The sequence below is a fragment of the Microcaecilia unicolor genome, chromosome 5 (genome assembly GCF_901765095.1).
Source record: "Microcaecilia unicolor chromosome 5, aMicUni1.1, whole genome shotgun sequence".
Lineage (NCBI taxonomy): Eukaryota > Metazoa > Chordata > Amphibia > Gymnophiona > Siphonopidae > Microcaecilia > Microcaecilia unicolor.
Genome location: NC_044035.1, coordinates 233,757,985 through 233,781,344, shown reverse-complemented (window position 1 = coordinate 233,781,344; position 23,360 = coordinate 233,757,985). Strand labels below are relative to the sequence as shown.

The 23,360-nt window shown below is 42.4% G+C and overlaps 1 protein-coding gene across 1 annotated transcript in view; it reads left to right on the top strand.

The window, feature by feature from the left end:
• Positions 1-4,203: 4,203 nt before the first annotated feature.
• Positions 4,204-23,360, top strand: part of ATP1A1 (ATPase Na+/K+ transporting subunit alpha 1) — a 142,562-nt gene continuing 123,405 nt past the window's right edge. The window contains 1 exon segment of the mRNA XM_030203883.1: positions 4,204-4,392. Within this exon segment, the coding sequence (XP_030059743.1) occupies positions 4,381-4,392 (12 nt within the window). The 5' untranslated portion in view covers positions 4,204-4,380.

Sequence of the window (23,360 nt, the reverse complement as noted above, 5' to 3'; positions counted from 1 at the left end):
CAGATTTTGAAGATGATCCTTTCTTTGATTGGGAGCCAGTGCAGTTTTTCTCAGAGGGGTTTGGCACTTTCGAATCGTGTTTTACCAAATATCAGCCTAGCTGCTGTGTTTTGGGCGGTCTGGAGTTTTTTTTGTGAGTTGTGCTTTGCATCCCGCGTAGATTCTGTTGCAGTAATCTGCATGGCTTAGGACCATTGATTGTATTAGGTTTTGGAAAATTTCTCTTGGGAAGGCTTTAATCATTTAAATTTCCACATTGAGTAGAACGTTTTCTTTATTACAGAGTTTACTTGGCTCTCAAGGGTAAGGTTATGATCGATTGTGACTCCGAGTATTTTTAGGCTGTCTGAGGTAGGGAGGGTGTGTCCTGGGGTATTTATGATTGTGGGTTTGTACTTGTTATGTTGAGATAAGATGAGGCAGTGTGTTTTTTCAGTGTTCAGTTGGAATGAGTTTGCCCAAGAGTCCATGATGTTTAGGCCATCATTGATTTCATTGGCTATTTCTGTTAGATCATGTCTGAAGGGAATGTAGATTGTAACATCATCTGCATAGATGAATGGGTTGAGGCCTCGACTGGTTTGGGACTTTGACAGTGGGATCATCATTATGTTGAAGAGTATTGGTGATAGTGGTGATTCCTTGGGGTACTCCGCAGGCTGCTTTCCACGGTGGTGATATGTTTGAGTTTGATTTTACTTGGTATGTTCTGGTGGTTAGAAAACCCTTGATCCAATTAAGTACGTTTCCAACAATCCCAAAGTGGCCAAGGAGTCTTAGTAGTATATTGTGGTTTACCATGTCGAATGCGCTCGACATGTCGAATTGGAGGAGGAGTATGCTTTTACCTGTGGCTATTTCCTGCTTGAATTTCGCCAGGAGAGTGACTAGGACAGTTTCAGTACTATGGTGGGGACGGAATCCTGATTGTGAGTCGTGTAGTATTGAGAACTTGTCCATGTATTCCGTAAGCTGTTTGGTCACCAAGCTTTCCATCAGTTTGACTACTAGTGGGATAGACGCAACTGGGCGATAATTGGTGAGGTCGTTTGTGTTTTTCTGAGTGTCTTTTGGTATTGGGGTGAGTAGGATGTTACCATATTCCTCGGGGAAGAGACCTTGTTGTAGCATGAAGTTGAAGTGAGATGTGAGGTCTGCTATGAAGTGGACGGGGGCAGATTTAAGTAGATGACTGGGACATATGTCCAGTTTGCAGTGGGTGTTGGCGAATCTATGAGTCGCTTGTGTAACTGATTCAATGGTGAGGAGGGTAAATGTTGTCCAGATACGGTCAGCTGGGTAACCACCAGGGATTAGGTCTAGGTCATTAATGAATTTTTCGATGTCGGTATTGTGCTGAGGAAGTGTGCTACGTAATTTTATTATTTTTTCGTTAAAGTAGTTAGCAAGTTTGTCTGCGGGTGGGATGTCTGTGTTGGTTGTGGTGATGGGGGTGGTGTCTAGTAACTTATTTGAGTTGGAATAGTTTCCTCAGATCTTTGTAATCCAGTCCTAATTCAGTTTTGTAGTAGGACCTCTTGGTTTGTCTTATTGCATATTTGTATTTTCTATTTATTTGTTTCCATGCACTGAGTGTATGTTCATCTTTTGTTTTTTTTTTCCATGCTCGTTACAGTTTCCTGGTTTGTGTTTTGAGTTTTTTAAATTTGTCATTGAACCATGGTATCGAGTTTTGTCTTCTTGATATTCTTGTCTTTAAGGGTGCTATTTCGTTTAGTACGCTTCTACATCTATCCTCCCAGTGATTGAGATAATGTATGGAATCCGTTCGTGTTGTCCATTCGTTATCATATATCAGTTGCCAGAATACTTGTGGGTTTATTTGCCCTCTTGTGGTGTAATTTGTATGTTCTGGTGTACGGTTTAATCCCTTTCTCCACCAGTCTAGGGATAGGTTCAGTTTGTAGTGGTTGGTCCAAGGTGTTTCTGTCCATTTGATGTCTGATATAGATAGGTTACAATCCGTGGACAGTTTGTGTCATAAGAGGTCCAGTGTGTGTCCCTTGGTGTGGGTAGCTTGCATGTGAGGCCATTTTAGATCCCAGGATTGTAGGAAGTCTTTGCATTCATGTGTGTTGGTGGAGTTGGAGTCTTCTAGGTGAAGGTTTATGTCACCTAGTATTAGTGTATTGGAGAGTTGTTTACAAAAGTGTTTGAGATGAAGTCCGTGAAGATAGGCTGGCTTTCGTTCCAGTTGCCAGGTGGTCTGTAAAACAGGACGCAGTTCAGATGATCGATCAGGGATTTGTTATGGATTCTGAATGAAACAATTTCTAGTTGGGGTGTTATGGGTTCGGCAATAGTTTCGGTGATGAATTGGGTTTGGTAAATTAGTGCTAGGTTCCACCTCTCTTTCCCGATCTGGTCCAGTGAGTAATTTTGTAACCTGGAGGGCACAGTTCAAGGATTATGGGGTCCTTTTGATAGTGGATCCATGCCTCATTGATGAAGATAAGATCGAGGTTTTCAGAGCTGATCCAGTCTGATATTGTTGTTTTTTTGACTACGGACCTAGCAATAATGTAGCCCACTTGGATATTTTGGTATGGGGCTGCTAGGTTTGATGATGTGTGGATTTTTGTTAGTTGTCATTCCTTGGATGGTGTGTGTGTGTGTGTTGTGATCTTTCCTTCTGTTTTTTTGGTGTTGTCCGTATTGAACCCCAAGATCAAAGTCTGCTGTACTAATTACTAGGTTACTCCTCCACATCTTCACACATACTTCCCCACTCATCTACCACCCTTCCACTTCAGACCTACCCAACTAGCAGGACCCTACCATCTTCCCTCTTCCAGTTCCTACTCAGCCTTTTAGTCCTAGTTCTTAAAAGTCCTCACTCTCCCATCCAATCTGAGTACCAGCTTTCTTCGTAAATGTCCCTAATTCTTCCCTTGCTCTCATACCCATCCCCAAAGCCTTCCTCTGCTCTTCTCCCTCCTTCATTCACTGGGTCTATCTTAACTTTTCTCTCGCTGGAGCCCCTATTCTGTCCCTGTATTTATAACTCCCACTGCATCTAAACTCCTGTGGCTCTGCAATTGAAACAGCCACTGTTTGAGTCATGGTGTTGTAAATGCTTGAACTATGAAGGGTTCCAAAGATAACATTACAGGATTCTGTTCCATTATGCTTGTTTAAAAAAAATGCTGCAGGACTGAGGTGGCAGCCCTTTAACGGTCCCAGTGTAGATGTGGAGGAAACCTCCCCCCCCCCCCCAAATCAGGCTGGTGTTAGATGTGCTGGGACCCCAGGCACGTTATTTTAGATTCACACCCCCCTCCTCAGCTTCCTTCCAGTTCCTGCATTCGCAGTGTGAACCCTCCCCTATACCTATGTCTACACTTAGGACTGCTTAACAGGTAAACTTAGTCGTTCACCCATAGGAGTTCTATGTGGTTGAGCTAGCTGCTGCTTGAACTAGGCAAGCATTGTAGAGAGAACTTTAGAGTCTATAATAGCGGATGGTTCAATTATTTAAAATTATGTAGCAGAACTTAAAGGGTTCGGCTGTTGACTGAGGTATTATACTGCACTGGCCCCCTGCTGTAGAAATGCCTAGGCCGCCATTCAAATTGTCAAGATATCAGTACTCATTATGTAGGAATGATTTGCATGCATTGCCTTTCATGCTGTAATTGTCTATTCCTTGTGTTTTTAGTCATACTGTACACCGGTAAATAAATCCTAACATGCATATTCGACTAAGGCGGGCTGCAGGACTGCTTTGGAGCAGCACTGCCGAATACCGAGGGCATGCATCGAACGCTGCAAGGGAAAAAAAATTAAGGTAACGTTGGAGGGGAGCTTAAAAGAGGAAGCTGGCGCCCTCCAAAGGCCGAGCTAGGCTTTATTCAGTTTTAACACCAGTACATGGCAAAAATGAGAAAATGAAATCCCATAATGTAAATCCCTTTAAAAGGTGACCATTACCTCCCGGGGATAAACAGAGTAGAAACCTATTTATAATCATCCCTACTGTGACCTCTCCACTTCCAGATTCCTCGCAGTCCAGGTAGGGATTGCCTTGCCTCTCGCCGCCAGTGTCCCCGCCCCCTGCCAAAAAGTGCCCCGTCGTCGTCGCTCACGGAAACACTACGTAGCGCACACCACCGACTTTTCGCCTGTTGACGTCACAGAGGGGCGGGATGGAGCCTAGCGAGTATTTTAGGAAGTCGTTCTAAGCGCCGCGTTTTTCAGTGGCGATAGCAACAGCTGGGAGAGGTTGGCGGAGGCCGGGGGGACGTGTGGCAAGTTGTAGAGGAGGAGGGGGTGTCTAAAAAGTCTTTTAATATTTAAATTTCTGTTTCTTGCTGCTCTCCCCCACCCCCAGAAGGTTTCTTGTGAGCACGCAGAGCTACCATGGGCTACGGGGTAAGTGTCTAGCACTCGCCTGTACTGCGCCGGCTTGCATAGGTGGCGCGAAGAGGAGTGCCTGAGGCTCCCTAGCGCGCGCTTTCGGACGGCTCAAGCGTATGGACAGTATAAGATGCTACTCCTGATCTAACGTTCTAGTCCCCTTTTCACCCTTTCATTCTATCCCATTTTTTTCTTCCCCCCGGGTGTGGATGGTTTCTTCCGCATTGCCACTTTAGACCCGTGCCGGCTACCGGCCGGCACCTTGCGCCTATGATGATGGGTGCACTGCAGAGATGTGGGAGACGCAGGGAAACACTGCGGTTCCATGTCAGTTCTCACTGAGTAGCAAGCCTAAAGGCACTGCTAAAAAAAAAAAAAAAGTGATAATGTTACTGACGTAAAAATTCTTCCCGTTTATGCAAGTGGGGGGAAGGTTAAAGAGGATATTGGAATCCGTCCAGAATAGATCGGAGAGAACGTTTGGAACATATTTGTTCCCTGAATGGAACAAGGACATCATGTGCGCCCCCTTCTTCCTCAAGCCCTAATTTTTTGGTGAAATATGAACCTTATTTCTATACTTTAAAGTTCATCCAGTGTAATGTAGTTCCCTCTTCTGCCTGTAGCACGAGGGTTCCGGCATCTTGTCTTCATGTAGAACGGATTTATGAGTGAAGTTGTTTTGCCCTTAAAACAGAAATACTTTTTTTTTTTATAGCTATGGATTGAGCAATCTTTAAGATTATTTGTCTCGAGGCCAGAAAATACAATTAGGAGGAAGCTAAAGTGCTTCTTTGCTCTTGCCTCGACCCTTTAGTTTAAATCCTAGATTAATTAAAATGTCTGGAAAAGACAAGACGAGGTTTTTACTTTAGCCTTTTCTTTCCCACTTTCTTTTTCTGTGATGAAGCGTGTATTCTTGCTGTACAATCGGGTTCTAACTTACTGGCTGTTTTATTTTACCCAGTGACTTAAAAAAAAAAAATCTCTTGCTGACAGATCTAACAAGCATTGAGCGACTGCAGATGAAATGCAGTGTTCAGCCATTGCAGATGGAGATTTGAAGGATTTTTATTGGTGGGAAAGCTTTAACCCTTAAGGTTCATTTTGTAAGGCTGGGATATGGCTCTTTACAGTGAAAAGCGTAAACTAAATGTTAAATGGCATGTTCGTTGTATCATACATGCTTTGGGTTCCGCTCCATTCTGAAATTTAAGTATCTAGGTAACGGCAAGGCACAAAATAAAGATGTGAAACAAAATCAGCCTGGCAAATGTGGATGTTTTCTCATGATGGCAGAAAGGCATATCGCATTTTATAAGGAAGTACTCAGGGGGGGGGGGGGGGGGGTAGTCTTACTGAGGGTTGAGACGAACAATCGAGACTTTTTTTTTAATAGTATTGTTACATTTCAGAGTGAAACTTGGCACAAATAGCAAGTTGGCTAGAGGGAGGAAGGGGGAGAAAGAGGGAAAGCGTTAAGTTTTGCTTGATGAAATGTGATTTTCAGTCATTCCTGCTAAAAGGTTTAGTGATGTTGGGGTTTTGGTGCAGTGCTGATCTACTGAAATGCTGTAACCAACAGTCGATAAGTATTCATATGGAAAAGAAATGTTACTTTCCCAAGGCTTGTAGGGTGTGCATACTGTATTTTTCCATTCAGGCCTGGGATCCCATTAAGCTGCACGGGCAACTATTCAACTACTCTAGTGCTTTCAAAGAACACTGACTAGAAATGCTGGTGTCCCCCAAAACACTAGAATTTCCGTCTTCTGTACATCCTCACAAACGTCTTTGTGGGAAATATGGGGTTAATATTCTGACTGCTGTGTATTTATTGCCAATCATGTTTTTAGTACTTGACACTTGTTTTTACATTAGCTATTTTAAAATTAAAGTACTGTAGGGGAATCATCATTTTAAATGATTCCTCAGACTCCTAAATCGTATTCTATATTGCCTGTTTGGGCACATATGCTGCACTCTGTTGATGCCCCTTATGACCTTGGGCAAAGTCATTTCGTGTTCCATTGTAAGCTCCCTCTGGGGACAAGGAAAATAAATACCCTGACTGTAACTCACCTTGAGCTGCAAATGAAAAGGTGTGAGTTAAATCTAAATATATTTAAAAAATATTTTATCACTAAGCATCTAAGTGGTGCATAGCAAAGAAATTGGTGTTATAGTAACACTGCAATAGGCCTGGCCCTTAGGTTTTTCTCCCATTCTCTGTTCATGGAGGTGGGGGATGTTGATAAATGGTGCCCATGTATGATTCATAGTAGGCAGCTCTGCAAGGAATCTGCATTAGATATTTTTTCCCTTTGCTTTTACTTTCTTTTGTGGTTCTCATGGTGCTCTGTGCATGCACTCTATACTAGATTGTTTTACCTGAAAGATGCTTTTGTTTTTCCCTGGTTTGAAAACAGTCGTTTGGGGGGGGGGGTCCCCTTTAGATACAGGGCGTAGGAGATTGTGCTAGCGTGCTTTGACATTTTTTTTTTGTACGCTGACACTCCGCATGATAGCATGAAATGGTTGTGGTTATACAAAACCGTTTATTAAATATCCTTTTCTGTGGCTGAGTTAAGAATGATAATGACAAATGGCTTCACTTGATGAAACAATATTTTGCACTTTGTAGTTGGTTTCTGGACCAGGGGTTAAATGTTAATTCCAGTTGTTGCATCTGCCTTTAAAATAGCCTTTACAAGGTTGTGAGTTTTCTGGTGACAGTCTGTAAATGGGGCAAGCTCCTTTAGCATGACAGTTAATGAACACTGCAGTGTTTTTCTATTGTGTTGCCTTCCTTCAGTAGCTTAATTGGATGCAATATTATAATTAAATTTATGGGTATACGATGGTGCATCAGTTCACCACTGTCATTTTGATCTACAATTTTGAGATGCTAGAGGGTGGGAATGATATTGGTACCTTTTTGCAGGGTTGAGAGCTGCCACTTCAAAGTGGCAAAGGATAGTATTTCAGGAGGAAGACCCCTCCATCTCTCTCTCTCTCTCTCTCTCTCTCTCTCTCGCTCTCTCTCATATAAGATATACATAGAGAGAGAGATGGAGAGACACTAGTGAAAGGTCTTTAGTAGAAATTAAATCCTCAGAGTTGCCTAGCACACTTTGAGTGGCAATCTCGCATTGATTGACTGAGCCAACAACTTCACTTTAATTCAGTGGTTTATAGTAAGTTAAGGTTTAATGGATGTTGTGCTGGAATAATTATCATGGTGAGTAATATAAGCACACCTGAAATTTTCCATAATGGCATTTTGTTGTGTTGGCCTTGTTTCAGGTATACCTCTCCCATTCAGAGGGTTTGTTTGGGGGGGAGGGGGGAGAGTTGTATCTCTAAGGGTTTTATGCATAACCATGATAGTAACAGCCCTCACTCCTAAGCCCTAGGGTATGTGGAGTATGATCACTGCAAGCTTTATTGTGTGCTAACATTGTGTAATGTAGCATAGTATGCCATACTTTGTATTTTTACTGCTGTAATTGTCTATTGCTTATGTTTGACTTATTCTTGCCGTACACACCCTTGAGTGAATTTCTTCAACAAGGCAGTAAATAAATAAAGCTGAACCTAATACATACGTAATGGCTTCATCTGCTATGACTAAAGGAAAGAAAATTATCATGGTAAGAACCTAATTTTCCCTTAATAAATTCTTTGCGCCCCCCCTCCCCCAAGTATGATGGGACATATCTATATATTTCTGCCACATTTTGTTGGTCTCTGTTTACTTTTCTTAATGGCAGTGATAGAGGTAAGACTGTTGCCTGATTTGAATGGCTACTATGTGATAACTCCCTTTTGATCATATGGCAGAATTCATCTGTCAGTCTGAGTCACTCAGTATGTCATAGTGCAGTTCTGCTAATTGTATGGATTTTGTGATGCATTTTTAAAGCAGTGCTGGAATAATCCAAGTACCTGGGTGCTTAAAAATTGGAGGCAGGCTAGTATGGCAGGCTTGATACTTGACCACTGGGAGACTAGGCCGAGATGATGGCACATAGCGCCAGGTTGTAGAAAATGCTGAGAAAAGGGAAGGAAAGGGGTCACTTGTGGCTGAGGGAAGGGGTGGAAAGGGAAAAGACACTGTTTCTTCCCTCATCTAAAGTTATGAGGGTGGGGGGATGGAACATTTTACCCTGACTCCTTAATGAAAGATAATTTTGATGAGCACCTAGATCAGGAATGGGCAGCCTCGGTCTTGAGGGCTGCAGCTTCAGTCGGGTTTTCAGGATATCCTCAAAGACTGTGCATGAGATGAGTGATCTGCCATTGGGGATATCCTGAAAACCTGACTGAGGTTGCCCATCGCTGATCTAGATGGTTCATCAAAGAGATGGTAAGAGTGACAGACAAGATCAGCATGATATATTGACCTTTTAAGACCACATGAAGAGGCCCAGTGACTTCAAATCTTATGACTTTTTAGTCAAACCCTACTGATGCCAGATAATATTGTAGTGCAGTACCCTAATTCTTCATCACCAAGATGGAACTGGTGCACAGTTTTCTCCCTTTACACTCCCAAGCAATGTGGTGCTTTAACTCTGGCTTCCCTACCTGCTTTGTTCAGTTGCCTTAATGACAGGACTATTTGCTTTGTGGCTTGTAGGCCGAGTGCAGTCTGTCTGACCTTGAGATGTGGCCCACTTGAAATTTGCAGCTAATTAGCTAGTAAGCATGATTTTGAAGCATTACAGTGTTATTTGGTGGGTATGAAGTCAGTTTCAGAGGAGATTCACAGATTTGATGAGTATAAATACAACAGGCTAAAATATTCATGCAACCCACACATAACATAGATTTCTGATCATGAAGCCACTGTTTAAAAAAAAAACTTTAATGTTCTGCCTTCTGCAAAATTCTCATGAGGTGGTACAGCTTTTGACAGATATCAAAAGGAAACTTATTGGTAGGGCCAATTTTTGTTTCCTTTCACCATCTTTAAATTTTAAAACAAGTACATGAACAACTGTTGTCTGTAAAGAAGTAATATATATTTTTTTTGGCTACACAAGATCTCATGTTTTATAAAATGAACTTTTAGAATATATGTATAAAAACCAGTGGACCTTGACTGTCTTAAACAGCTACACAACATGCTTGCTGATCTTTTTGAACAGGTAAAGTTTTGCCAACCTAGTAGCTGTGCAGAGTTCAGAATTTTGAGTTTTAATATTCCCAGTATAGCCTGTCCAGTTGTAGGTGGCATTCAAGATAACTAGTTACATTTTCAAGTTTCTTTCTCAGGCTGCTTGAGTACCTGGCTGAACATATACTGTAAGGTGTGCTCCAAGGAAGACCTCTTCACTCACATCACATGGCAATTCTGTTGTTGCCTCCAGTGAAAAGTATTTCTACTTTTTGTGCCAAGGACAATGGATTTTCTCGTGTAGGCCCTATGGATTGGAAAAAGTGTGACTCGGTGGGAAGTTCTTGGCATTCCAGAAAGCAGAGGCCTGGATTTTTAGAAATGCTTTTGGAGATTAGATTGAGCAAAGGGTATTTTTATGATGCTTCCTATGGGGTTGTGTGAACCAGACTAGTTACAGAAGGTTGTTATGCATGAACAAACTACTACCTTGGTGGAGGTTTGATTATTTAATAGGTGTTTTGTTACCTGTTGTATAAAAGCCACCTCCAGTGTTGAGAGACTGTTAGAACCTTCACAAACCCTAAAGCATCAACACACTTCATGTTCAATTAGTGCTTTATAAGTTCTGACACCAAAGCTATATCTGACTGTATTGTGCAAAGGTATGATCACGTGAGGGAGGTGTATCAACACCTGAATGATCTAGTTGGCTCAAGTTTTCAAAAGGTACTTAGTTCAGGGTAAGATATGGAAAGCAATGGCAAGTACCCTACTGGTAGTCATTCAGTTGGCAGGCCCCATATACTTGTGTGCAGGGGACTACCATTACCTTTAAAGTTGCATATGTTCACATGGTCTATTTTGTGTGTGAAATCAGAACTTTTCATTTCATACTGTTTAAAGTATTTTAGTATCATTTTAAGATGCATCAGTGCAGAGCACATCGCTCCTCTTTTGGAGTAGGAAAACACTGTTCCACAAACAGTGAGGAATTTTCCTAATTAAAAAAAAAAAATCTGATTTGCCAAACTAAATAGCAGATAAATAGGGACTTTGTCCTCTTTTCTATCCTAGGGCTGAGGCTGCTGGTTGAAAGATTGCCTACTGACTATGATTCACACGGTGTGGTTTTTTTGTCCCCTCCCCACCACCTTTTTAAAGTACTGGCAATGTGGTTGGCCACTTTTCAGTGTCTGTCCCTTTAAGGATTGGCAGCAGAATTCTGGAATGTAAAAAATTAAGCCTTAAAGTTCCAATAAGCTGGGAACTGACAGTTGAAGCAGGGACAGAGCTTGGGAATGAAAGCCCAAGACCCGCAAAATAGCCTTGAAGTGGAGGTGAGAGCAGGAAGGGTTCAAGAGAAGCCTGTTCAGAGCTTTGCACACTCGAGATAACTGGATGTAAGAAGAGACAGTGGGTTTACCCATGTCTCAAATGGCCAGTGGTGTGGTTCCCTTAGGGCTTTCTGTCTCTGGGACAGATGTGGTAGTCCCTCTTATTCTTAACTCAAGACTGTTAGAATTGGCCTGTGCTTCTTGGCCTCAAACGTTCAATGTGATGAAGAAACTGCTTTGACCGGTTTCTGCTGCTATTGCACCTTGCCTGCAGCATTGCTGCTTTTTGGTGATATGATCTACCACCATTACAAAGACTCAGGGCATCGCCTCTGGCACTCAACACTAGGTAAAAGAGTGATGATGTAGCTAGCACAAGAGGGATTTTGTTTTTTCACACTTAGTTTAGTTTTTTCTTGACGTACTGCACTTTGGTCTGTACAGAACAGTAGAATGGGTTTGTATTTGCAAATTTGATGTACTTTTTTTTTTGTTTGCACTGTGTTGCTTTCATTCAGTGGGCATGTTCAGAATGACTCATAAATCAGATTTCTGTTGAAGCTAGTCTCTGGGACAGTTAACTAGTGTTTACTATTGGGCAATCTTTTTAATGATCTAACTTGAGATCAGACTGCCATATAATGTGGCAGTGTTACTTGTTTGCACAATTAACTGTACTTCCTTGCCAAATGCAAACCTTTCTACTTCTTTCTTGAGCTTTGTTTTCAGAGCTTAGCACAGCACATTTTACCTTGTGCTTAAAAATGTTTAGTTTTGAGCATCCAAACTGCATCTGGCAATTAACCTATGTAATTGGGACCAATGGGTGCCTCCTGCCATTTCAAGATCCAAGTAATGGTGAATGAATTGAGGATAGATTGGAACGAAGTACAGTGGTCATCTGCTTTCAAGATTGTGTTGCTAGTAGGGCACATTTGAAGGTGACTTTGACATAATGAAGACAGCACTGTGGTTATTTCAGCAGATAGCATTGCTCATTCAGATCTTAGCTGAGAAATTTGGATTACTATTTTAGGAAATTTGAAGATATGCATGGATACAATGCCCAGAACTTTCTCCATGTGAGTTTCTTCCAATAGTTTCCTCTTTTCTTCAAGCTTAATTTTAACCAGGCCTAGGAGTCTGGTGCCATGAGTCTTTGTTCTCTAGTACCAGAGATTTTTCCACTTATATCAACAGACATATCCTCTGTTCATAACTTGGTCATTGCAACAGTGGTCCTGAGTCCAGTATCTGTGCATTAGGGGCTATTGTGGAACTCTCATGGGCTATAAATACAGCCACCTGATATTTCCCTTAAGAACAGCAGTGCTCCCTCCACATTCTTTTCAACTGTACTGTTGCTTTTTTTTTTTTTTGGAGGGGGGGGGGGGGATTCTTTTCTGTCCTCTTGCATCTCTTGCACAGGACTGGTACAAGGCTCTTGGGTATTCTAGGTCAGTGATTCCCAAACTTGGTCCTGGAGGCACCCCATCCAGTCAAGTTTTCAGAATATCCATAAAGAATATTCATGAGAGATTTGCATGTGCTGCCTCCACTTCATGCAAATCTGGCTTGTGACTATTCATGGTGGATATCCTGAAAAACCTGATTGGCTGGGGTCCCTCCAAGACCGGGTTTGGGAATCGCTGCCGTAGGTGAAACCTGTGCGCTCCTCAAGCCAACTTTCTTGCACTTAGCTGCTCCTACACCCCCCTCGAGATTTTGATGACTCAATGCAATGATCATTGCCACCACCACCACCACTCCTGCCAAAGCTTCTATAAAAATGCATAATACCTTTGTATATAAGGGTAAATTTCCAAAAGCAATTTAATGGGTAAATGGAGATTTGATAATTGCCTACCCACCCTGCCAGTAAAAGTACACAGTGATGCTGCTTTTAGTTGTGTGGCTGTCAGGATATTTTGTTTTAATCTGACACAGTTGCTGTTTGCTGTGTGTGCTGCTGTATTCAACTGACTTGTCTGCCTAATGTTAAGCTCCTCTGCTCTCCAATTTACTTGCAAGTAAATTGTTGGTGAGACTGTTGAACAGAGGTTCCAGTAGTTTCACTCAAGCTCCAACTACCTCTCTTCTCGTGGGTTGCATAAGTAGATGCTGGTGGAAATATATAGTCAAGTATGCAAAAGATAACTGTGTGTTTTGTGAGGTTATTTTCCTGGGTAGGGCTTTTCCAAAAAAGGCACTATTCTGCAGTTGCTGCAGCCATTACATCTCCTTGGATACCTCAATATCTCACTCCTCAGTATCCCATGAATCAACTAAGTAACACATGTGGACTGTGAAAAATTGCAGAAAGATCTTAGGAAATAGGAAGAGTGGGCATTCAAATGGTAGATGAAATTTAATGTGTACAAATTCAAAGTGATGAATATTGAGAAGAATAATCCAAATCATAGTTAGAAACATAGAAACATGATGGCAGATGAGGGCCAAATGTCTCATCGTCTGCCCATCCTCTGTAACCACTAACTCCTGATGCTAGGGTCCACCTTGGGGATGGGGGGGGGGGGCGCACCCAAGAAAAAGATCTAGGTGTCATTGTAGACAGTACGTTGAAATTTTCTGACCAGTGTGCAGTGACGTCCAAGAAAGCAAGCAGGATGCTAGGAATTATTAGGAAAGAGATGGCAAGTAAGACTAAAAATAGTATTCCTCTTTATCGCTCCATGTTGCATCCTCACTTTGAGTATTGTGTTCAGTTCTGGTTGCAGTATCTCAAAAAAGATATAGCAGAATTAGAAAAGGCTCAAAGAAGAGTGACCAAAATGATAAAGGGGATGGAACTCCTCTTGTATGAGGAACGGCTAAAGAGGATAGGGCTCTTCAGTTTGGAAAAGAGACTGCTGAAGGGAGAAATGATTGAGATCTACAAAATCCTACGTGTACTGTAGGTGTAGAAGTGAATCAATTTTTTACTCTTTCAAAAAGTATAAAGACTAGGGGACACTCAGTGAAGTTACATGGGAATACTTTTAAAACAAATAGGAGGAAATATTTTTTTCACTCAAAGAATAGTTAAGCTCTGGAACTTGTTGCTGGAAGATACGCTAACATCGGTTAACATATCTGGGTTTAAAAAAATGTTTGGACAAGTTCCTGGAGGAAAAGTCTATTGTCTGCTATTGAGACAGACATGGGGAAGCCACTGCTTGCCCCAGGATTGGTAGCATGGAATGTTGCACCTATTTGTATTTCTGCCAGGTACTTGTGACCTGGATTGACCACTGTTGAAAACATGATACTGGGATAGATGGACCATTGGTCTGACCCAGTATGGCTATTATGTTATGTACTCAACTTTGTAAAGGGGATCTTAGCATGGTAATATGGATGATGGCAGACACAGACCAGCATGATGACCAGGGTTTCACCTGTCACTCGGTACAGGTTACCTACCCATGCTTTTGTTCTTCATTTGCTTTGAGTGGAAATACTGGGGTTTTTAAAAAATGCTGTTTTTCTTAGGAATACTGTTTATCCCACACTTATTTGAATTTAGTCATTGGTTTTTGTTCCCACCATCTTCCATGGAAGAGCATTCCTGGCATCCACCCCCTCACCCCCTCTGTGAAAAAGTATTTCCTGATATTGCTTTGCAGTTTCCCTCCTTGTAGCTGCATTTCATGTCCTTTAAATATTTATCCTTTCAAGTAGTCTTTATCATATCTACTTCACCTCTCTTCTCTTCAAGGGTATATATATTTGTCTTTTTTTTTTTTTTTGTAAATTCTTGGCAAGGTACAGTACTCCATGTCTTGCCAATTACTTGTATAATAGTATCATTACTTCCTTTCTACTGGTTATGCCCCTCTCTATGCAATTAAGCATCCCTCTGGCCTTGACCATTGCCTTATTGCATTTTTTTCACCACCTTAAGATTCTCATGCACTGTGATCCCGGAGATCTTTCTTGGTCCATTTACATCAGCCCCTTGCTTCCTTCTGCTTCTTGCATACAGGTCTTTTGGATTTCTGCATCACAAAGGCATCGCAATACATTTTTCACATTAGTTTAACTGACAAGCATTAGTCCATACTTCTAATTTTTATAGATCATTTCTTATTTCTGTGCTAACCTTTGTGTTGTCAGCAAAATTCATATTGTCCTTCTAACCTCGTTCATGTAGCTACACTTTTAATTCCAAATAATGTAAACCAGGGGTAGGCAACTCCGGTGCTCGAGAGACATAGGCAGGTCAGGTTTTCAGGATATCCACAATGAATATGCAGGAGATAGATTTGCATACCATGGAGGCAGTGCTTGCAAATCTATCTCCTGCATATTCATTGTGGATATCCTGAAAACCTGACCTGCCTGCGGCTCTCGAGGACCGGAGTTGCCTACCCCTGATGTAAACCATTGGGGTAGTTGTGAAATTAGGCATATGGCTGTTTTCAAGATAGTTGGTCACTCAAAGTAGTCTGGTTTTCTTTTCCTATTCAGGTGAGTTGGATGGGTTGAAAAACTGATGACATAAATTATTGGGAGTTTCAGATGTTTAATGCGCCAGAATGTAGTTATTCCTAACCCGCTATGTAGATGCAGTGAAAAACAGGAACATGAATATAGTAACTAAAATTTACACAACAAGACGACAGACTGCAGTCAGCCACGCAGCCTTTAGCACATTTTGCATTGCTTACAGTACAGTTATCTCCTTCAGGAGGTGGGAGTTTGAGGGTTTTGTTTTGTTTTTTAATTTTCTCCTTTGACACAAGTGTTTGAAGTCTATCTGGTTGGCTCAATAGCAGTAAATGATAGCGGGGATGGGACGACTTCCCTATGAAGAAAGATTAAGGAGGCTAGGGCTATTCAGCTTGGAGAAGAGACGGCTGAGGGGAGACATGATAGAGGTATATAAAATAATGAGTGGAGTGGAACAGGTGGATGTGAAGCGTCTGTTCACGCTTTCCAAAAATACTAGGAGTAGGGGACATGCGATGAAACTACAGTGTAGTAAATTTAAAACAAATCGGAGAAAATTTTTCTTCACCCAACGTATAATTAAACTCTGGAATTTTTTGCCGGAAAAAGTGGTGAAGGTGGTTAGCTTAGCAGAGTTTAAAAAGGGGTTGGACGGTTTCCTAAAGGACAAGTCCATAAACCGCTACTAAATGGACTTGGGAAAAATCCACAATTCCAGGAATAACATGTATAGAATGTTTGTACGTTTGGGAAGCTTGCCAGGTGCCCTTGGCCTGGATTGGCCGCTGCCGTGGACAGGATGCTGGGCTCGATGGACCCTTGGTCTTTTCCCAGTATGGCATTACTTATGTACTTATATAGTATGCACTGCCAGATGGAGGAACCTCAGTTATTCCTGATCTGAACAGTGTTTCCAAATGGGTTTGTGGGTTGATCGTGATGCTATTTAGTCAAAACATCATAGTCTTTGTTGAGGGGGAGGGGGGGGGGGGGGGGAGACTCATGGTTGTGCAGTGATTGATGGCACCTATTAATCAGATTTAGGCTCATGATTGCTGTATCCTCGAAGGACCTCTGGTTTATGGTTCATGGCCAAAGATGTTACTGCAGTGACAAAGTAAAGTGAGTTCATTTTGAATGTAACATTAAAATAAGAAAATTCTGGATAGTTGCCAATGAAGAATTATAGAGTTGGTTCCCAACCGTTCTTCCACTTTGAAGTAGAAGTCCAAAGGAGGAGGTGAGGTCTTGAAACAAATATCCTTTCTTCCCCCCCCCCCCCCCTCCCCCAACAAAAAAAAAAAACCCGGGCGAATCATTTTTATGTGTAAGGAAGGATTAGCCTAGTGATTAGAGCAGAAGACTAAGAACCAGGGAAGCCAAGATTCAGATCTGCTTCTCTGTCTCTCCTTGTGATAGTGAAATGGTCACTTCACCATTGCTTCAGGTACAATTTAAATTGTAAGCCCGTTTAGAAAGGGAAATAACTTGCAAACCTGTTTGTAACTTGCCTCAAGCTTGGATTTAGTAAAGAATAAGAATGTTTAATTCATACAACCATATTAAATGATTCGTGTCTTTAGACTGCTTGTATCAATATTTCATTTATATGGAGCAATGATATATATCTGAACTTTGACATGCAAATTAAATTGCACAGATATATGCAAGAGAAGAAATATTTTGTGGGCTGTTTAGTAAATTACGATCTGTCAACAGAATAAAATCAGCCACTCTTCTGGGTGCTGTCATCTGACAAATAGGGCTATGTCTACTACTACTAATCATTTCTATAGGGCTACTAGACTTATATAGCACTGTACACATTATATGCAGGTACTTGCTCTGTCCCTAGAGGGTTCACTATCTAAGTTTTTGTACCTGGGGCAATGGCAGTTTAAGTGACTTGCCCAAGGTCAAAAGGAGCTGCAGTGGGAATCAAACCCAAGTCACCTGAATCAAAGCCCACTGCACTGACCATTATTAGGTGGCTACTCCAGTCCATCTATGAGTGTTACTTGTATGAAATTCCTTGTCAGCTACAAAAGTGACATGGGATTCCTGCAGCCTTTCCATATTTTTCTAATAGTTGACTTATAAAGGAAACGTTCATGGTCATTTGTGGCTAGAAGGTGGTAGTTTTTGAGTACCTCATTTGTGAAATTGGTTCATTGTTTAACCTTTAAAACACTGGGGCTGATGCAGAAATTTTGTGTTTAAATCTTGGTCCCAGCTCTTAATGCACAGCTTCCTAAGACTAATTCCAGTTTTGATCTACAATGAACCAATCAAATACTATGCAGATAGCTCACATTTTTTACACTAGGTCTAACATGGGAGTGCATACTGGACATATGCATGTGCACATAGGACTGCTCTGGCGCCATCAATTCCTTGTGCACACATCTGTGCTGGAGTGCTATTCTGTGCATATCATTTTTATAATGCTAATATTTAGGCTCAGAAAAGCAGCATGTGTAGATGTTTGAGTACTTGATATACTGCCTTTCAGACAAGAATTAAAATGGTTTAAAAACAAAAACTCATAAGTAAAGAACTACAGTTAACAAGACAGATGAAAGAGAAGGTGGTAAATACTAGGTAGAAAGGACAAGGATTCAGTGCGAACAACCAATCAGAGCTTCAATCCACCACAGAAGGACAAAGTTCACTTTTCTTCAGAGATAAGTCTTCAAAGTGACTGTGAATTGCGGATATGATTGCTCAGCCCAGATATCTGGGGGAGAGGGAGTTCAGAGGAGAAGGTGTGATGTGTTTAAAAAAAAAAAAAAAGTAAAGGCAGAGTGATGCATTGGACTCCAGTCTAGAGCAGGGACTCTCAACCCAGTCCTCAGGACACACCAAGTCAGTCTGGTTTTCAAGATATCCACAATGAGTATGCATTATAGAAATTTGCATATGCTGCCTCCATTGTATGCAAATTTCTCATGATACTTCATTGTGGGTATCCTGAAAACCTGACTGGCTTGAGAACCCCTGGTCTAGTATGATAGACAAGAAGGAATAGTGAGATGGTGTTCAGTGGAGGAATGCAGGGCAGGGGGTACTAAGAGGGAATCCTTAAATAGGACCTTTGTCAGTGTAAAAATCTTAGGTTGGATCTGATAGATAATGGGAAGCCAGTGGTGTATTAAAAGCAGAGTAATGTGATCGTGTCAGTGGGCATTGGAAAGCAATCATATAGATGTATTTTTGGGCAGTCTGTAATTTTTAAGGCGAATGGCAGGAAGGTAGGCATAAATGTTACAATAGTCCAGCCTGGACATCATATGAATAAAGTGTAGTATAGATGTTGTCATTTAAATAGGTACGAAGAGACTGGATATAATGTCAAGAAACAAGACAATTGAGAAGATTTGAAAATTGAGGGATTACTGTACTATGAATCTAGAATCATTGCTTAATATTGGATTCCGTCAAGGTCATTGGGGAACTGTGTAGTGTGGAAACCACAGACTGATGGGAGGGTTGACTCATAATCAAAAGGGCCACAGCTTTTAGCATATTAAGCATGAGACTGTTAAGGCTTTAGTCATTAACAGGCCAATATTCAACCAGCGCCGGGCAGCTTGCTGTTTGCCTGATACTTGCGCTAAATCTATTTAATGCTGGGCTTTTTCTGGTGAATGGCATTGAATATCTGGGGTTTTTCTTTGTTTGGCCTGCTTAAACTTAACCAGCTATGTAATATTCTGTGCTGGCAGAAAAGTTTTTATAGCGGTCAAAGATGGGCCTACTATTTCACAACTATATCCCATGATAATAGTGGTTAGCTGCTTTGTGCTGATGCAAATATTTAGTGGGTGATAATCAGCTGGTTAAGTTCTCTTTAACCGGCCAGAAACTAAACCTGGCTGGTTAAATAGTGCTGAATATCGGGCGGTAAGATTTTTCCAGTAGACAGATGACAAGAAGCCTTAGTACATATGCTGCTACTTAAATCACTTCCTTCATGTTAGCTTTGTTTAGGAAAATGATTTGTAATTTATAGTTAGCAGAACAGACATGAAGCTCATGGATTTGACCTTCAGTTATGTATTTCAATATTTAAACATTCTATTAAAGAAATAGACTAGTTCATCTGAACAGATTTGTTATAAAAGCCATTTCTAGATAACTCACATGATTGACCCAGGCTTTGCTTAACTGATAATATTATCACTAACTGTGGCAGAGGTTTCAGTAATTGCTTCAGTTTAGCAGGAAATGTGAGTCAGCTGTAAAACTGATCTCCAGACCAGTTTTATATCATGATTTGTTTTTCTTCTTGTTTATTGTCTTTGTAGGCTTTGTAGTAAAGGCCAGTGCAGCCCTAGTGAGTGGCATTTGGGAAAGGGTGGTGGTGTAAACCTCGGAGGATAGTTCTGAATGGATAACATTTTTGAAGAACTGTCAAATCTGTTTTTCTTAAGGACTTTTCTTTTCCCTCAGGTGGATGAAAGTCAGAGGTGAAAATTTATGTACTCGCTCTCCTACTGTTGCCACTTTCTTGGAACCTATACACACAGTTTCTAATAATTTGGTTACTTGTCACATGTCATATTTTCATATGTTTATTAAAACTTTCTATACCGCTTGCACTGACAGATCTAAGCGGTGTATAATCTAATAACATGCAAAATATAAGCAAAATGCCATAGATAAATTAGAAAAGAGACCACAAACAAAACAAGATCATTCAAATTGACAAATAGTTTTCTAACCCTTTGCAGTATATCCACATACCCAATTCCTCTCGAAGGTAATAGCAAGGCACCAATGGCCCTTAGCTTTCAGGAGAGAAGGCAATGGGGAAAATTTTGAACTGGGAAAGGAAGCTTCATTACAAATTGTAGGAGGAGGGTCATTCCATAACTTAGGTGCAAGAAAAAAGAAAGCTGAGTGACAGATTCTTGATGCGCCATTTTATGGTTAGGAAGAACTAATCGATTGGAATCCACAGAGCGTAAAGGCTGAATTAAGGGTATAAGGAATAGTTAAAGAAGACAAGTAGGAAGGTTCCCCGAAGTAGTATGATCTATGTGTTAGTGTCACACAACGCCTAAGCACTACCCCTAGCACCCACTTGGCACTAACTCTGTGGCCATCTAGAGGGTCTGTCCCAGCACTGCCTAGGCCCGCTCGCACCTGTGCACTTGTTCCTATACTGGCATACCCCTCCACCCACCGCACTGGGTCCCACTTGGCTCTGGGCGAGTTCCCACCTGCAAGTTATTTCCCAAGTGGTTTCTAAGGACACTGGGGCCACAATCCCAGAGGTCCCACAGTTCCTAGAAAACATCCACAGACCAAGAGCACAAACCAGCAGGATTCTTAGTCCAGGACAACAGAGCTAACAAACTATTAAGTTTATTATCATAAAAAAGGTTAGTCCTTACTTGGAAGGGAGTTCTTTTGGCTATTTGGAAGGCTTATGGGACTTCTGATAAAGCTTCTCGCTTGTTTCTTAGGAAAGCCTACACATTGGGAAAGAAATGTATACTTAATCATTGGCTCCAGGCAGTACCTCCCTCCTTTTGGTATTGGAGGAATGATTTCATGTCTTAATGTTATGGGAGGCACATTCTGCCCAGGCTCATCTGACATGATAAAAGGCTTTTTTGTCTGTTTGGAACAGCTATTTACAAACTGTTTCTCGCAAGGCTGAAGTACTGAATGAATTCTGGAGTGTCGAGTTGGTTCTCCAAAGACAAGCAGGCTGATATTCTCACAAGTGGGTGACGCCACGTCGGCCCCGGAGGATTTTAAAGCAAAATCTCTTTACGGCGTTCCGTCGCGCGAGCGATCGTACTGCGCATGTGCGCACACCTATTCCCGCTCGCCGAGCGGACACGCCCCTCAGTTTTTCTTTTTCCGCGTCTGAGGAGACACGGAGTTCGTTAGGGCTTCGTGTTTTCTTCAGGTCTTCGGAGTAAATCTCTTTTTTATTTTTTCATTTGTACTTTTTATGGCAGGCTCATTGTGGCTTATATATACAGGTATTTTTTGTACCTGAGGCAAGAAAAAATTTAAGTAATTGCCAGAGTCACAAGGGGCTGTGCCTCAACGAAGCATATAAGCTTCTCTTTTTCTTTTTTCTTGAAAGTGCTGGTATATTGTTATCTGTGGGCTCTCTCTAGCCAGCAAATAAAACAAGCCCACATTTTTTGATCCATTTATTAAAACTTAAACAAATTGCTCTCGAGAGCTGTGAGAGCCTGCTTCAGCACACTACTGTCTTTAAGCCTCACAAGTGGTGAAGGTGTATGTCACAGGAAAAACCAGGAACCTAAGCAGGTGCATCCCTGGTCAGCCACTGAATGGGCAGCCTGATGACACAATATCAGTGGTGTAACCTTTGAAGTGAGTCTCCACCCGTCTCGGCGTCTCCTGCTCTGCAGGTCATTCGGACGCATCGGCGGAAGTGTCTTGGGCCGGATCATCTCCCTGTGAAGCGCAAGTAGTGTCTCAAAGTACCGAGACGTATTCTACTCTGCCAGGGATGCCCAAAGGACCGGATCATCTCCCTGTGAAGCGCAAGTAGTGTCTCAAAGACGAGACTTATGCTACTTGTCAGGGATGCCCAAAGGAGTTTCTGGAGTCCGACAGAGACCGATGCACGCTGGGTATAGTTATGCATCGAGTAGGTCTCCACCTGCCTCGGCGCCTCCTGCTTGGCAGGTCATTCGGGCGCATCAGTGGGTGTCGGTACCATCGGTGCCCAGAGCTTTGCTCCCTCTGTTATGGAGGTATTCGGGCTTCAGACATCAGTCGGTGCTGAGAGCGTTGCTCCCTCTATTATGGAGGTATCCTGGCATTGGACGTCGATACACCGCATCGGTACCAGGTATCATCGGTACCGTCGGTACCGAGTATCATCGGTACCGGGTGTCATGGGTACCGTCGGTACCGAGTATCATCGGTACCGGGTGTCATGGGTACCGTCGGTGCCGAGTATCATCGGTACCGGGTGTCATGGGTACCGTCGGTACCGAGTATCATCGGTACCATGGGTGCCATCGGTACCATGGGTGCCGTCGGTGCCGAATGTCACCGGTGCGTCGGTACCGAGGAGTATCGGTACCGGGAACATTGGTACCATGGTCGGTGCCATGGGTCCCATCGGTACCAGTACCATCGGTACCATGGATTCCGTCGGCACCGGGTATCATCGGTACCATGGGTACCATCGGTGCCGAGTGTCTTCGGTGCATGGGCACCGTCGGCACCAGGTATCACCATCGGCATCAGATATCATGGGCACCATCGATCACAGGTATCATCGCCCATCGGTACCGAGTATCACGAGTACCATCGGTATCGGGTATCGTCGGTACCATGGATAGGTATCATGGATACCGTCGGTACATGAGTACCGTCGATACCAAATATCATGACCAGGTACCATCGGTACCATGGGTGCCATTGGTACCAGGTGTCTTGAGCACCGTCGATACCATGTGTACCATAGGTACCGTCGGTGCTGTTGGTGCCGAATATCATGGGTACATCGGTACCACATGTCAAGGGTCCCTTCGGTACTAGGGTATCATGGGTACCATCGATACCAGATATCATGACTATCATCGGTACCAAGTACCATGGGTTCCATTGGTACCGGGGGTCATCGGTACCATGTGTATCATCGGCACCGTCGGTGCCATGAGTACTGTCAGTACCATCGGTCACATCTCTGTTATGGAAGTCATCTGGCAGTCTGGTTTCGATTCCCTTGCATTGCCAGATGTTGTCCTTGGCTTCGAGACCATGGGTACCATTGGATGCCATGGATGCTACCGCCTCCCGCGGCATCTAGCTTTTCAACTGGTCTCCTTCACCGATGCTGCCTCTGGTATGGGTGTTCGCTCGTAGAACTTACCGCGCCTCCATACCTTGGCTTCCAGGCCCAGAAATGCATGTTAAGAACAGCCATTTTGCTACAGGAGAACATATTTTTCCATAGCTGTTCTGTAGAATTGTATGTATGACAGTTGCTCTATACTGGTCAATGTTTGCATCTGAGCTGCTCTGTTTGAGTAGTTGGCTCAGTTCAATGATGGTTCATCTGATGA